The 16,677-nt window shown below is 45.5% G+C and overlaps 1 protein-coding gene across 1 annotated transcript; it reads left to right on the top strand.

The window, feature by feature from the left end:
• Positions 1 to 730: 730 nt before the first annotated feature.
• MEIOC (meiosis specific with coiled-coil domain) lies at positions 731 to 16,482 on the top strand. Its single transcript, XM_065856262.2, has 8 exons — positions 731 to 850; positions 3,224 to 3,349; positions 4,909 to 5,066; positions 5,165 to 5,269; positions 6,727 to 8,587; positions 9,876 to 10,010; positions 12,249 to 12,429; positions 14,929 to 16,482. Exons 1-8 carry the CDS (start codon positions 845 to 847, stop codon positions 15,135 to 15,137), a joined length of 2,781 nt encoding a protein of 926 aa, XP_065712334.2. The 5' UTR covers positions 731 to 844; the 3' UTR covers positions 15,138 to 16,482.
• Positions 16,483 to 16,677: the final 195 nt, after the last annotated feature.

Raw genomic sequence — 16,677 nt, 5'->3', positions numbered from 1 at the left:
CACAGGAAGGTGTCCAGGCGGGTTTGAATGTCTGCAGAGAAGGAGACTCCACAACCTCCCTGGGCAGCCTGGGCCAGGCTCTGACACCCTCACCAGGAACAAGTTCCTTCTCATCTTTCAGTGGAACCTCCTGTGTTCCAGTTTGTACCCATTGCCCCTTGTCCTGTCACTGGTTGTCACCCAGAAGAGCCTGGCTCCATCCTCCTGACACTCCCCCTTTCCATATTGATCCCCAGGAATGAGTCCCCCCTCAGTCTCCTCTTCTCCAGCTCCAGAGCCCCAGCTCCCTCAGCCTTTCCTCACATGGGAGATGCTCCACTCCCTTCAGCATCTTGGTGGCTGTGCTGGACTCTCTGCAGCAGTTCCCTGTCCTTCTGGAGCTGAGGGCCCAGCACCGGACACTGAGGGCGGCCTGGGCCATAAAGCGGCCTCAACCCCTCCCGCTGCAACCGCGGGCTTTAATGGCCCCGGCGCTGTCACCGGGTGAACAACGCCTCTTCAGCTCCTCATTGGCGGGAGGGCTGAGTGAGGTGATTTTTTCATTGGCTAGGTGTTGCCCGCTAGCGGCCAATAGAAATAGCGTTCCATTGCCACGAGCCTGGCTGCGGGCTCTCCCTGTTTAATAACCGCGTGGAGAACAGAGCGGGTCACGCGGCGCGGGGAGGTGCGAGGAGGCCGAGCAGCTCCTTATTGGTTGGGCGGGCTGAGGCGTTGGCCAATCCCCTGGAGAGCGCGGGGCGGGGCGGCGGTTGCCCCCGGCGCGAGGCTAACGGCCTCGGTCTCCTCAGCGGCCCGCCATGGCCGCGAGCCGCCCGTAGCTGCCGCCGCCGGCCCGGGGTCGCCCATGGAGGTGAGAGACGGACTGGGGACACGCTGGGCTGGGTAACCCCTCCTGTCAGGAGCACAGCGGGCGGTTGGGGCTTGGCCATCGCGCCGGTGACCGCGGGGGGCTGAGGCCAAGGAAGGCTTTGCGCCTTCCCCGCCGCCCCCCCACCCTGCGGCCGTGACCTCCCGTGTGGGGCTGCCCAGAGCTGGGCCTGTCCTGTGGTAGCGGGGCTGTGGAACTGAGGTGGAAAGTGTGGGGAAAACCCTTTAGAGTGTCCTGAAAAAATTCGGTTTGGGGAATAAGTGAGTGTTTGGTGGTTGGGGGGTGTCGCAGACCTGTAGGAGCGCCTTGTACCTATAGGTTTCCTTGTTGAGATCACAAATGACATAAGCGCTACTGAATGAGGAGATAACTGAGGAGAAAACGTGGCATAATTGATACAAGAAATAGCGCTCTGCATCACGTTAATTCTGACTTTACATGTCCACTTCCCTGCAAAATGTGTCTGAAAAAATGATGTTACTGGGTCAATGTAATCGCAGCATAAACTAGAAGGAAGATTGTGCTGTAGGCCACAGGTGCTGGATGTTGGGTCTGTTTTCATCCCCAGTTATAGAAAAACACGTTTTAGAGGGGAGAGTTCATTTAGAATGCTTTCAGAACACTAGTCCTGTGAATCTCTAACTTTTTCTCAATTTAATAAGCATTTCAAATGAGCTGCTAGGGCGATATGTGAAGTATTGTGGACATAACTTCACCTTTTTTTGTTTGTGAGCTGAAGGTTTTTAACGAGTCAATTTTATTTTAACTCTACATTTTCCTTGTGTTTCTGAAGAAGGGAAGACACCAAACTTTTTGTTTCTTTTCATTCCTCGCTCCCACTGGTCGCCTTTTCCTGAGCACGTCCAGTTTGGTGAGGAGATGGACATTTCTCAGGTGGAAGTTGCTTCTCCCATAGTTACAGAATGGGTCAGATTTCTGCCATAGCTCCCAGTGTGTGTGTTATGGCGGAATTCCAGCTCACAAAATCTGAAAATGCACATATGTGCATTCATGTAATGTAAATTATGCAATAGGAACAGTGTTGAAGGGGGGAGAGGTGCCTCTGATGTGTGGGAGGTTAAATGGTGGTGAAAGGGATGATAATTCTCGCCTTTCTGTGGTTGGTTTTCTTCTGTCCTGGTGTAAATGGAGAGAACACAGGTCTCCTCTGAACCTGCACCTCCCCTGTCTCCAAACACCTTGTGAGTTTCTTGTGGTTTGTTGGGTTAAGCTTTTCTCAGTGGGTAAATAGGAAAACGTTCTAATATCAATATGTAGAAATAATTCTTTAAAAACTTAGATGGAGCAGAATCCACAGGTAAATTTAAGTGTTAAGCAGTTAAAAGTTGATATAAAAGCTACACCTGTGAGGTCTGTATACCAGTCCCAGTGGGTTCCACAGGGATCCATCTCAGGGCCAGTGCTCTTCAGTGTCTTTATAAATCACTTAGACTTGAGGGATTCTTTAGCAGATTTGCTGATGACACCAAATTGGGGGGAACTTTCAACACTCTGGAGGGCAGAGAGACCCTGCAGAGGGATCTGGACAAATTGGAGAGCTGGGCAATCACCTGCTACGTGAAGTTCAACAAGGGCAAGTGCTGGGTTTGGCACCTGGGACACGGCAACCCCAGCTGTACAGACAGACTGGGGGATGAGATGCTGGAGAGCAGCTCTGCGGAGAGGGATCTGGGGGCTATGGTTGACAACAAGATGAACATGAGCCACCAGTGTCCCTGGAGCCAGGAGGGACCCGTGTCCTGGTGCATCCAGCACAGCACAGCCAGCCGGGCAGGGAGGGGATTGTCCTGTTCTGCTCGGGCCTAACCTGGACCGTTCACTGTGTGCAGGACTAGGGACACAGGATAAAAAGAAGATAAAGCTACTGGGGAGTACCCAGAGGAGGCTACGAAGTTGGTGAAGGTTTGGAGGGGAAGCCGTATGAGGAGCGGCTGAAGTCCCTGGGTTTGCTCAGCTGGAGCAGAGCAGACTGAGGGCAGAGCTCATGGGCTGCAGGTTCAGCAGGGGAGCAGGAGGGGCAGGGCTGAGCTCTTCTCTGTGACAGTGACAGAGCCCAGGGAATGGCAGGAGATGTGCCAGGGAGGGTCAGTGGGACATGAGGAAAAGGTTCTTCACCCAGAGGTGCTGGACACTGAACAGGCTCCCAGGGAGGTGTCACGGCCCAACCTGACAGTGTTCAAGAAGAGACTGGACAACGTCCTCAGACACACGGGGTGACCTGTGCAGGGACAGGAGTTGGAATCCAGGATCTTGTGGGTCCCTCCAGGTCAGGACATTCTATAATTTTGTGTATACTTATGTCCTACTACTTTTTTTTTTCCTTCTCTTGTACAGCCCAAAGTCGCGTTCAGAGGTGGCAGTCGCTGCTGGAGTGGTGCAGAAGGCAGTGGGAGGCTGACAGATGCATTCAGCAACGTAATGACAGGCTCTGGCTCGCTCTATGGTTCCTACAAATCACAGGTGCAGTGGATTATAAACACATTTTTAATATCTGTGCAAGAGTTTGGGTTGCTTGTAAAGTCACCCTCCTTGGAGGGGTTTAAAAGGCATTTAGACAAGGTTCTTAGGGACATGGGTTAGTGCTAGAGTTGGGTTATGGCTTGACTCGATGATCCTGAGGGTCTGTTCCAACCAAAACGATTCTATGATTCTATGAAAATGGTCACAAAATATTTCTTAAATGGTTGATTATACTGGCAAATATAAATCACCACATTTGCCTTATTCATAATCAATCTTCGTCGTAATGTTCAGCAGAAAGGACAGTGACTTTTTGTAACAGTCACAGATGAAGCCGTACGTGGTGTTCAGTACAATAGTGTTGCACTGTGTTTTGTTCTTCTGTTAGCACAAACAATTGGAAACAGAGGAGCAAGTTACTATTTCTACAAAACTGTGAAGTCAGAAGCAGCAGCTTAAGTATTGTAACAAGTGTTTCTGTGGCACATCACAGCCATAGAGTCCAGACGTTCGTATAAACCAGCCTGCTGAGCAGGGGGCTCTTGGTCTGACCAGCAGAACATGCCAGGACAGTGAAGTACGTTGGCTGTCTTTTCCTTTTTGCCTTTCATAGCCATAAACTTTCACTGAGATAAAAGACTCAAATGAAAACTCAATCCCAATACGTTCAAGAACAGACCTGTTACTTACTCTATCCAAGAATTGTGTGGCTTGGCTCTTCCATGGCCTTCAGTCCAGCAACTGGGCATCTTTCTGTGCTTACAGAAGCATTTCACAGACACGGGGAACTGAGACGTTAAGGCCTATCTGTAGTTAGGCAGAAGCCTTACTGAGAATTAAACTTGGGTTTGTGTGTCACTTCCTGTAGCTGCAACACTGCTTTGCTCGTGAAGGAGTATATCGTGTATCTTTAACATCTAACTGTGAAAACACCATTATTTTTTTTTCACTTACTAAGAGCTCAGAAAGCATATCGTGTTTAAGCCAAACAGGTAAACGCTCCTTTTCACTTCAACTGGGTCGCAGACCTTTCCTCTGGAAGGTTCAGATTGGGTATTAGGAAAAATTCTTCTTGGAGAGGGTTGTGAAGCAGTGGGGCAGGCTGCCCAGGGCAGTGGCGGAGTCACCATCCCTGGAGGGGTTTAAAACACGTATAGACAAGGTTCTCGGGGACATGGGTTGGTGCTAAATTAGGGTATGGTTGGACTTGATGATCCTTGGGGTCTGTTCCAATCAAAATGATTCTGTGATTCTATGAATTGCATGTAAGTTTTCTTCAGAAGCTTAAATAACCTGTGATGACTGGTTATGGGGAATGTCTCCTGCCTCCTGTTGCTGATCATTAGAAACTAGTGCAGACATTTTAGGATGACGTGGCCTGAAATTTTTACTTGTATATGCACTAGGCAGTGGTCGCCAGCAGGAGTTACGTACAGCACCGTGTCAAAAGAACATGACTTGCTTGGTTCTCGTGCCCTGGTTACCTTGGGGTGAACTCAGTTCCAACTGTGCAGAATGATGAAATGATGAATTCATGTGTTGTTGTACATAAAATGCAGAATGAAGAAAGCGTAGAGCTACCTCAGACCTACAGCTCTTCCCTTTCGACATCCGAGTTCTCTGCACCAGTGGACACTTCGCTTTTGTACACACCGTGGTCAACCTATGGAGACGATCCCAAGCAGCCCACTGTGTCCCAGGTCAACGTCAAGTCCAGGTACGCATAGACAGAAAATGTGTGTGGTGATGGATGTTTAATTTAACTTATGAAATACTTTGCATAAATATTTTAATTAATATGCAACTCATTTTCAGGATTCAGCCTGAAAGGAATGATTATGGCAGTGAAACGGATTTATATGGACTCGTGTCAAACATCTTGGATGAACAAGAGAAACCGCAGCCATGTTGCACTGAGGGGTGAGTGTGTTGCAGTGTGAACGCTGCTGGCGTTCTCTGACAGAACTGCCCTCGCTGCTCTGTGTCCATGTTCTGTTACTCAGCTTTGCATCTGCTGCTGGCAAGTCCTTGTGCTCTTTATGGTTTCCCTTCCTTCTCCCTGATCTTCTCATGTTCTGTTTGTGATACTTGAAAACTTTTCTCTACATACTCAAATGACACGGTAGTTTCTGGCTTTCTGGTATTTACAGGACTTTTTAATTGGCATTTTTTAAATAAGTCCTTAACAAGCATTGTGGGAATGCCATGTTCAAATTAATAATCTTGAATATATGTCTTGGGCTGTTCTTTTTACATCAGGAATGAATTCAGACTTTAGGTTTCTTACTTAATTAATTTCAATTCACATAAAGAATACATGAAACACGAAATCGTATGCTTTCACACCTTCCTGAACTGGCAGGAGAGAAGAATTCCACATGAAATGAATATTTCTTTTTGTTAGTGCCACCAAAGCAATATTTACATATGTAAATGTCAGACGTGTTATGTCCATAATCTAGAAACTATTAGATAGTGATAGTAACTTGGCACAGAAGGGCTCCAGTACAGCATCCCTGGGATACTTAAAGAACTTGCTTGTTTTGCCTGAATCTGAGTGTTTGGGCTCTGAGGGATGGGAAAGGAAACCCCATTCTCAAGGCTCCCACCCGCTCTGCTATTCCACCTTCTCCCAAAGAATTCCAAGGATTTCTGTGTGTAGGTTGAGTTACGTGGCTGAGGTGAGGGAAAACTGTAGAGAGTCTTGATCAAGAGAGATCTTACTAATCGCTTTGCTTCAGACAGGTACGGTTGGATTTCTGTTTTCAGCACTGCCGAATTTGGCAGTGACTGGAATGGCCCCCAGACACAATCCCATTTTTTACTTAGTCCGTTTCCAGTTTTTCTTGACAATCAGGGATTGTTTGTCCTGTGTTAATCCACAGTAATTAGTGGAAGGAAAGGAAATGCGCTGAGATGCTTATTCTTGGTTGACCTGCAGGAAGCAGTGTAAGGCAGTGGAAAACATGGGCGGTTCTGAAGCAATAATATGCTACAGAGCAGTATTTTGTCGGGAACACCAGGGCTTGGAAAGGCTGCAGGTGATTTGGGAAGTACGGTTATCTTGTTGCTTAACCAGGTGGTGACAGGTGGTAAATCTCTTGGTGGGACTCGCCATAATTTGGTGCATACCCATCACTTGGGGTGTGAAGGCATCGGATGTAGCTCCATATGGATAGGTTTAGACACAACAGAATTGGTTTTCCCATCTAGTTAAGGGAAACTGCGATGATGACACTGGTGGATAAAAAGGCATCTTTGAACCAATCGGGAGAAATTATTAGGGAAGAACTGGCTTTTTAAACCTTTTTCTGCATTTGGGAATGGAGGAGAATCTAACAGATGAGAATCTAATGGTGTATTTCTTGTTTTCCAAGGAGTTGCCCTTCCAGCTTGAAGTCAGTGTGGCCCGCGAATGCGAGCAGGATCGCAGAGCACCACGACCTGTTGCCAGAAACCAAAAGACCGGTTGTCGGAGCTGTCTCACAACAGGGGTTTTATGGTAGCGAATCTGTGTCTGCTGCTGAAAAACAGTACTCACCAAGTGGAAATCTTACATCACAGCAAAAAGTAGACGACTGTTATCATGGGTTTAGCAGCACAGACCTTGAAGAGCAGTGTTTATACCCTCCCAGGAACGATCATGCCAACTGCTGCAACGTGCAGACTAGTGAGAATATTAAGACAACACCCGTGTATCAGAACTATCCGTACCTAAAAACCACCTTTACGCCCCAAGTCGGGTATTCAGAAGTGATCAAAGACTTGGGAGCCGATGCTTATTCTTACGGAAGGGAGAAGGTGTTTCCCAAAGGAGCAGATGTGCAGATGCACCCAAAGCGGGCAGAAGCGTTTCTTCCGCAGTTTCACAGATATAACGAAAACACAGATTATAGTAGATACACCGAATATTTTCATGCTAGTAAAGCTAAGCCTAACAAGAGCACCAACTGTAGCCTCCAAGAAAACAAAAAGTTAGTAAATGGAACCATCGAGGCACCGTCTCTGGACACAGAACCCTATACTAAATTATTTCAGGTTAAATCAGGAACTCAGAAAAAAATAGAAGACACAATTTCCGATCAGCAAAACTTTGTATTTCCCAAGGCTGCAGGACTTCTAGCAGAAAAACAATTTGCAAATGAAGCTTCATTCTGCATGGATTTGGGGCAAAAATTTGAATATGGACTAAAATCTTTTGCAGCTTGTCCAGGGAATAGTGACTGTGCAAATGGTGCAGAGAAGCAGCAGTTTTCCAAGGCCGATCTTCAGAACTCTGAATACTGTAAATCCCTCCCATTAATGCCAAACTCAGCAAACCCTTCAGCAGGTGCGAATGTGAGGCCAACGTGGATGAACCTTCAAACTAAAACCGCAGCTTCAGTCCCATTTCAGAACCCAAGTCCTTTGTTGAAACTGAATAATCATTTACCTGCTTTTCCAAAAAGTTCCAGCCATTCTAATGATTTCTTTCCATTTTCATCATCAAATTTCCCTTTAAATAGTAATTTATTTCACAAGTACTGTCAGGATAATCCTTCAGTTTTTTCAAGTCTTGATTTTGGCTATAACACTGCAGAACGAGCTCGGTCTGCGGCCTGCATGGAAGCACTGGTCAGGGGCAGAGAAGAGAATCTCATCGAGTATTTAAGTGAGAAGAGGTTAAAGCAGCCAAATGGCTTCTGTGACAATTATTCAGCTCAGCAGTTTGGGATCCTTGAAAACATGAACAAACACCGTTTCCAAGTGAAGCCGCAGAGCGAGCATTATGACCTGGAAGGACAAAAACATGCTGAGGGGTTGTTGCAGAGTGTGTACCAAGATTTAGCGGAGTCTCAGGGTCAGCTGAACCTCCGGCAGGGCAGTGGGGACAGTAACGCTGTCAATCCCATCACCTGCCTGCAGCCTCCCAGCTTTTCCAGTAACGGCATGATGGGCGACTTCAGGCGCAACCAGCAGCTCGGTTCCGGCATGTTCCCCCTCATATCCGCTCGCCTGCTCGGCCGTTCTGTTGTGCCGCTGATGGAGCCTCAGGACTTGGTCTCCTGTGATGATTTAAAATGCTTCTACCCCTATTTTAATGATAAGATGTACGGGGATGGTTCTTTCCCTGGTTTTGTCCCAGCGTTTGGATTTCAAAGGCAAGTTAAAACCCGTAGTGCGCCTGCCAGCGAGCTTCATGTTAGACTAGAAGAATGTTATGAGCAGTGGAGAGCTCTGGAGAAGGAAAGGAAGAAGGTAAATAAAATAATAAACTGAATTAATGTGCCATATGACAGATTTGCTGTAGATCTCAACCTGCTCCATTCAGTTACAGATTGCGGGTAATTCTCACTGTTATTAATTGAAATGCTTAATAGGACTTCAAAGTTAAGAGTTCTCTGTGTATTGGGGGGTAAAAACAGAAGGTTTGAATGTTTGTAGCCTGGTAAGGAGCACAACTAATGTATTGAATGTTGGATTTGAAGCAGGAATTCAGTGAGTTTTTCAGTCCCTGTGTAGGGGCTGGGGAAGGTGTCTTGTGTGACTGACAAAGCCACGGCACACAGTTCTTAACACAATAAATACAATGCATCTGGAAACTTCGAAAGCAAATCCAGTCATTCTATTTTGAATCGAGACTAAACTTTAATCCTTTCAATAATGAATTAAATTTCTTAAGCCCTACACTTTTAGTTATTTTAATGAGTTTTTCTCACCTCATGTTTCCCCGAAGGTTTAAAACTAAGATGTATTTGAAGAGGCTTTTTTTTCCCCTCAGAATTGGAGGCTGAAGAAGGGTAATATTAGAACACCTGAGCTAAAAGCTTCAGGTAGTTGTGTATGGGCTTGAATTGAGGAGACGGATGTTGAGAGTTCCATAGAAACATGCGACAGAGAAAGAGTTGGCGGGGATGTGGTGGAGAAAATAAGGCTGTAGCTTTATGGGGATCCCACTGCAAGACAATCCAAGAAATTAAAGATAGATTTAGGTCCATATTAGTAGGGCTGTTGCAGAGTTACGAAACAACAGGGAGAGACTGAGATTTGAAGTCGTGCAGTCAGGTTTCGAAGTAATTTGCTGATAGCTGAATAAAATATTATTTCATTTTAACAAGGTTTTTTAAAAAGCTTCCTGTAGTTATATCCGGACAAATTTAGGTTAATTGCTGACTTAAACCATTTTCTTCTAATTTAGTGGGTGAGGTCCCCATCTCTTTGCTCATTTTTTTTTGCCTTGTAATTCTAACTTGCCTTCATTTTATTTACAGGCAAAATTAGTACAGAGTGTGAGGAGACATAGCGCTTCTATTCCATAATTACTTTAGTTGAACTGCTTTGAATAAAATGGTTGTTCACTTCAAACAGGTGATTGTCTTCCCAAATGATTAAATCCTAAATGCCTGAATCCTCATTATCTGCTTTAAAAAAATCCAAAACCCTAAGGGAAAGAAATTATACATCTGATTATTTTTCTTGGTTCTGTAATAATGCTCATTTGGCAGCTTTACATTCTTCAGGAGATAATTCTTTTGTTTGCCTGCAGACTGAATCAGCTCTCGCTAAGAATTTCCAAGGGAAAAAGGTTTCCAGTGCGAACAACACTCCGATTCCAAGGCTGACATCGAACCCATCAAGAGTTGATCGCTTAATTGTGGATCAGCTACGTGAACAAGCCAGAGTGAGTTGTAGGACTTAATAGTTTTGGGGTTTTTTAACTTACCACGCAGAACTTAGAGTTCAGTATATGTTCAGCTTTTCCCAAAATAGCTTTGTTCTTAAATGCTCTGCAGGGAATAATATCTCAGCAGTCCCTGCTGGAATATCTACAGCTCCGCTTCACTGCTGCTGTTACCAGGGAGCCCCCGACACCACTGGGGCTCACGGTGACACCGGCCGTGCCAGGACTGGGGTTCCCAGCACAAAACCTGCCTGAGACACCAGAATTCAGTTGTATAGCCCAACACTTGCACAGCTCTAAAATGTGTCTGCGTTTTGTGCTCCGCTGTTTTGAGCAGCTTGGCAGAGAAATGTTCGCTGTAGGTTTGTAGACCCTATTAGAGGTGGTATTTGTGGGGAAAAAAGGAAGTTTTAGAAGATTCTTGAGCAAATACGTATCAAATTCATCCGTTTTTTTTAATGCAGAATGGTTATTTGATGCAACGTCAGCCTCAATTTCTATGTTATTAGTTTGCTGCTTAAGCCAGTCACTTTGTACCCATTGCCCCTTGTCCTGTCATTGGTTGTCACTGAGATGAGCCTGGCTCCATCCTCATGACACCCACCCTTTCCATATTAATAAACATTAATGAGGTCACCCCTCAGTCTCCTCCAAGTTAGAGCCCCAGCTCCCTCAGCCTTTCAAAAAATGAACAGGAAGTTGCCTGTGTACAAAAAGTCCAGCAAGACTCGTACAGCAAGACAGACATCCAGATTCAGGCCCCTTCCAGAACTGTGGCCTCTACCCTTGGGTTGGATTCTGCACAGTAAGATCTACTGATATAGACAACCCATCAGGATGGAGATTTACTCCCTAACGCCAATGCAGTGCAAAGGCAAGCTCGTTCATAAAGTCCAGATCCACTCAGTTCAGCCTGTTTCAAGCATCCTCTTCCTCCCAAAGGAGGATGTGAAAGAACTAGAAAGGCATGAGTGGCTGCACTTGTCTGTGAACACTGTCCCAGAGCCAGCTCACAGCAATCACCGTGAGCAGCTCCAGCTGAAGGGGAGGAGAACCAGGACAGCCACAGAACAGTCATTAGGGCAACAGCTGAGGCCACCAGTGTAGGCCGAGCGTGCCTGGTGTGTTCTGAGCCACCGTGGCTCTGTGTGCAGGATTGTGCTGCTTCAGGAGCTGCAGCGTGTGCAGAACTCTGCGAGGGAGAGCAGAGGGAGCAGGTGGACCAAGCAGAGACAGCGAGGGGCTGATCGGGCTCTTGAGAGGCCAGAGCCGGGACACTCACGCTGCAGGAGAAGTGTGGGCTGGAAACGCGGAGCTGAGGCCTCTCCCTGCAAGGGGATTAAAGCAGCAGCTGTTCTGGGAAATGCTGGTTCGTGGAGGAACTGGCACAGCTGAGCTCAGCTGTCCCGGGCAGGGGTGTGAGCAGGTGAGGTGTGAGCAGCAGCTTTTCCTATTGGCCTCATGCAGGTGAACTAAGCCGTGGAGTCACAGCTGAAATCTGTCTGCAACTGCCTGGTTTTGTTTGTAGGGTGAAAAACGTGTTGGTAGGCTCAGTGTTTGGTTTTTAAACTACTGTTCTATGAAAGCCAAAAGAAGAACAGTTTTAAGACTATTCCAGTATCAGGTGGCTTGCCTGTCCTTGTCTTAGTACTTTAAAACTGCACCTAAAAAGAGCTTAATCTTCTCTAGGCATTTGAGGAACCAAACTTCAGGGTGTGGAGCCTCAAACACTTGTTAGGTAGCAACCAAAATGTAACATTCGAGGTGCTCAGAAGCACAGTGGGGCTGTTGAGCCTGGATTCTAACATCAAAAAGCTCAGTGGTGGCCAAAAGAAACACTGGTACAAAACTTCAAGTGGAAGTTGAGCTGGCTGAATCTGGGATTAATTCTTGATAGTGTGCAGCATCTAGTTAAATCCTCTTGGTGGTCACACACCGTGCAAATTGTCATGGACCATCTGTTACGCGGTTGTGTCAAAGGTTTATATATCCATTATTAACTAGTAAGCTGGGTGTGCTAAAGTTTGGGTATTTGAGCTTTGCTGTTGTGCTGCGCACACCCAGGTATCCCACAGCTTCAGATTTGGAGAAGAGGAAGTCCTAGGTAAGAATTTAACTCCTTCCACTGTAACTTTATGAACTGTTCTCAAAAGGAAATAATGGTTGTCATTAATCTCTTCTAATCTAGTTAATTGTCTTGTAAATCTAGCTGAGTGTAACGTGTAAAATGTTCATTAGGTGGTGACTTTACTGGGAAAAATGGAGCGTCTTCGCAGTTCTCCCCTTCACGCCAACATTTCCACGGCTCTCGAGAAGCACCTGGAGGTGATTCACGTCGTGCAGTCGCGTAGGAAGGATGAAATCGTAAATGCTTCCAATCGGCAGAGGCAAGGAGCGCCCAGGTGCCAGGATGACAGAGGTATAACTGCACTTAGGTACTTTTTTAGGGTAGCTGAAAAATTCTACACACATTGCAAGTCTGTTAAATAAAGTGTGAGGGGTTTTGTATTAAAGTTTTATATTTGAGTGTGTAAAGCAGTGAGAAAGGCGGAGTGTATGGGGTGTAGATGGCGGTTTTGAGAGGACACTAAAGCTGGGGTTTAGAGATAAATGCTCAAATCAACTTGGAGTGCATTTATTAAATTAATATGTTAGCAATGAAAAGGTAGCGGGGTTTTCTTTTGTGATGCGGTTTGGGATTGGAGATGATGTTATGTTATTGCCTCTTTCTTCTCCCCATCCCTTCCGCTCCTGTTCCTGTGACTTTCCAGCCCTGTCACTATTTCTGTGTAGAACTTGGTGCCATCTGTGACTCAACAGCCTTGTGTTATTGATGGATTTTCTCTTTAAGCGTCTTCTGTCCTAAATTGACATAAAACACAAATCATCATTGGGATGGATACACAAAAATATACTGATGTGAATGGTTTTATTCTTAATGGTATCCAAAATATGCAGAATATTCAGCTTAATCTTTCACCAGTGCTCAGGCAGAATAGCAGATCCCCCCTACATGTGAAGAACAACAAATTCCTGCTGTTGTTAATGCTCTGACCTGCTTTGTGTTGGAAACTTGCTTAATTCTCAGAGCTTCATTTTGTTTGCTTCCTGCCTCTCCTTCAACAACTGAATTTGATGGCTTATTTTACTCCTTTGCAGTGTCCCATCATACGGTTCGCTAATTCTCAAGTTTACCTCGAAAAATACATTATAACGATTTTTCTTTTCACCTGTTCACCCTCATTCCTGTTTCTCTTTACCTGGATTGAAGAGGATGTGACTTGTTCAGAGCAGAGGGGGCGGGTGTGTTGAAACCCATGAAAATAATTGTTGCCGGCTTTACTGGTGCTGCTTCTTCACACCAGTGAGATCACTGGGAAGGAGAAGCTGTCAGACCTCGTGGTATCTGTCTTACCAGACAGGGCCTGTCTGTTGTGTCCTCTATCCAGGAAGTTTTAAACAAAATCCATCTGTGAGCCATTGTCTTCTCTCTTCCCAGCTCCCCCAGTTCAGTTGCAGCACAGATTTACTTTGGGAAGCACACGGATCTGAGCTGCCTCACGTCGGGCACATTCGTGCACAACGCAGGGTTGAAAAATCCCCTTCCACGCTGAAACTGTGGAACTGTATGAGGTATCTGGCACTTTGAACATGGTTTTGACAACGCGATGAAGTTCTGGAAGAGAGAATGATCAGGAAAAGGGTTTTAGGGAGTGCTGTCTGTCACCCAACCAGCCATGGAGCTGCCTGACCAGAGCTCTGCTCTGAGCCCGCCCTAGATTTAGTTTTCAGGCCCTTTGAGGAGGATGTAGGTGTTTCAGATCATCTTCAAAGTCCTTTGTAATCTGTAACTGTAAGGCACTGCATTCAGCTGAAGACTTTAAAACAATTCTAACTCATTACTGGGGGATTTTCCCCTCACCTGGTAGTGACCCAAATTTCAACCACTTCTTACAGCTTTGAGGTACATGTTTATGTGAACGTCACTTCTTCCTTAGCTTCTTCCAGACAGTCCATATGACACCATTCCTGTGGTCTCTTCCCAATTCCACGATGTTTGATGTGGAAATTGGAATTTTGAATACACAGGAGCTTATAATCACATCTTCCCGCTCTGTCCTGTATTTCTCTGGAGTTCTCCATCCAAATTACCTTCTCAAACATTTTGGATGGCTGATATTTGTGTTGGACGAGTGGATTTTCTCCACTGTTACCTCCATCAGTTTTCTGTACCCAGCTGGTTGACTGTGGGAACAACAGAGGAGCTGGAGCAGGAGGAGGAGGGAGGGACGGCCCAAAGGGTTTCACAGAAACCAGCCCCTACCTGGGATAACACGCAAGTTCCGACTGAAAACTCTGGTATCTTGAAGAATTTGGTTCTTCACACACAGGCTGGAATTGAAATCAAAGTATTATCTAAGTGCTGTTGAATAATTGGACCGCTGCACCACTTCTCTTGAGCTTAAAGTAGTGGCTTTTAGCAAAGTTTTGCACATCTGTAGGCGTTAATAAAATGCCATAAACGAGCTGTTCCTTCACCTGGCTTAAGAATTTCGTGGTGAGATGGGCAAAGGATCCGCTGGGTGGGTCTGGGGGGGCTGCTGGGAACGTTGGGGCCGCACAGGACAGGGGAGACGCCTTCGGTGTCTGTGAACACAGAACAGCGGCACAGCCAGAGCTCCTGCTGACAGGTGACACTACCGAGGAGCTTCAGATAATAAATACCTAAATTCCATATACTCTTTGTATGAGGGCCTAAAACTTTCTTAGATTCAATTTTTATAACCTTACAAAGAGCCAGACACAAAATCCGACACTAAAAGGGCCTGCAAGTTGTGCTGGTTTGAGGTGAATTAATCCCCGATGAACCAACTTGCTGCGATATAATAACAACTAAAACGCCGTTTCCTCCCCGCAGACGTGTTTGCTCTCGCTTTGGCAATTAAAGAGATGAGCGTAGCGACGCGCAAAGCACGGACGACTCTGTGGTGCGCGTTCCAGATGACCTTACCAAAATCTCCACCCATGAAACCAGGGCAGGAGAAAGCTCCTCAGGAAGCGGCGCAGCCAGAATTAAAACCGGGTGAAAACAGCATCAACCAGCGCACTGAGGCGAGCAAGCACTAACCAACCTGCGGCCTGTGTGTGCGAGAGGTGACACGCTCATTCTTTTTAATTACTTGTAAAGTTTAAATGACTAATATTCCTATTTAAAGCTGTACCTTGAGAAAGTTGCATTTGCTCTAAGGGCTCTTGGGTTCTAAACTGTTGGCGTGACAGGCAGCGTCGCTATGTTGGAAAGGCAAACTGGTGAATGTTAACTTAAAAAATAATCAGATTAATTAATTAACAGCCAAGGTGTTATTTAAGTTCGGCAGGTGAACCCTGGTGTACAACTCTTGCGATAAGTTGTTTTGCTTTAGGAAGCACGTTTTAAAATAATGATTCTTAAAGACTGGAGTCGTAACGGGGTGTCCGCTCGCTATCAGAGAAGATTGTGATGTAAAAATGGTTTCCTTATCAAACTAATACCTGGAAACAGGAGGGGAAAAAAGCTAAGAATACCCAATATTCATGTAAAATTAAATATTTAAAATATCAATATTTATGAATTTGAGATTTTAGAATCTGAGTTTTGGAAAGGAGATGCACCAGGTTCTGCTGAATGACTGGAACAGCAGAATCGCTGTTGTGAAACCATGCAAGTTAGTAAACGTCTGCAAATCATTTGGGCGTGCTCTTGGGGAGAAAAGAAGATAAAAAAGAACCTGTTTTAAAGTATTTAAACATAATCAAAATATGACATGCACACAGGATGATCCTCTCAAAAGTTGTGCAGCATCTGAAATAATGAGCCTTGTTTTTAATACCCTCACCTGAAAATTGGTGGAGGTATCACAAAGTTCTGAAATTCGGGTTTTCTTAAAGTTCAGTCTTTCGCTGGTTTGGTTTGAAATTTGGTTGGTGTATTTTAGACTTATTAGTTGACCTCTGCATTTTCGACAGCTCTTAATCCTTGGTGTTTATCTGCATTTCTTAATCTGTATGGAATAGAAGTAACTTATTCGCTGATCCGAAATGGTCGCATTATGTGGCTCAGGAGATCCGGGGTTTTAACACTTGTAGCATCGCATTTATAATGTGTGGATTAAATTTATTCAGCTGTCCTTGCCTAGATACCCTGATATTTTAAATGTCTGTGTTCTTCCTACTTGTGGAAATCGCACCACATAAATTGTCGTGAGATGATGTGAGAAACTGAACGAGAATGCAGCAGAGAGCGGAGAAACTGTGTCGATCACTGAAAGGACCGAAATCCTGCCGGGGAGAGTTTGGGGCAGGAGAACGAGGTACGATCCGCACAGCACAGGTCACTGCCTGAACGTTTGTTAAGTTGAGCCTAGGACGCGTTGATGTTAAAAGCAAAACTGTACTGACTTAGTCTGGTAGGAAATAAATGAGCTTTTGTTGAAGAGCGCTTGTTGTGTGATTGTCTTCATGGCCTCAGTTCCTGGAACTGGATCTGTTAATTGTCATTTTCAGTTAATTATTGAGGTCTGGTCAGAGGTTGTTGGAAGAGTCAGCGATCACTGGGGCAGATCTGATCAAGTAGTTAATTTATTGAGCTCTGATAAATAAATCCAGGTATGTAAAATATTGAGTAAGT

This window comes from Patagioenas fasciata, chromosome 22 (genome assembly GCF_037038585.1).
Source record: "Patagioenas fasciata isolate bPatFas1 chromosome 22, bPatFas1.hap1, whole genome shotgun sequence".
NCBI classification, from domain to species: domain Eukaryota; kingdom Metazoa; phylum Chordata; class Aves; order Columbiformes; family Columbidae; genus Patagioenas; species Patagioenas fasciata.
The sequence above is the reverse complement of the archived record's forward strand: the minus strand, read 5'-3'. Positions and strand labels throughout refer to the sequence as shown.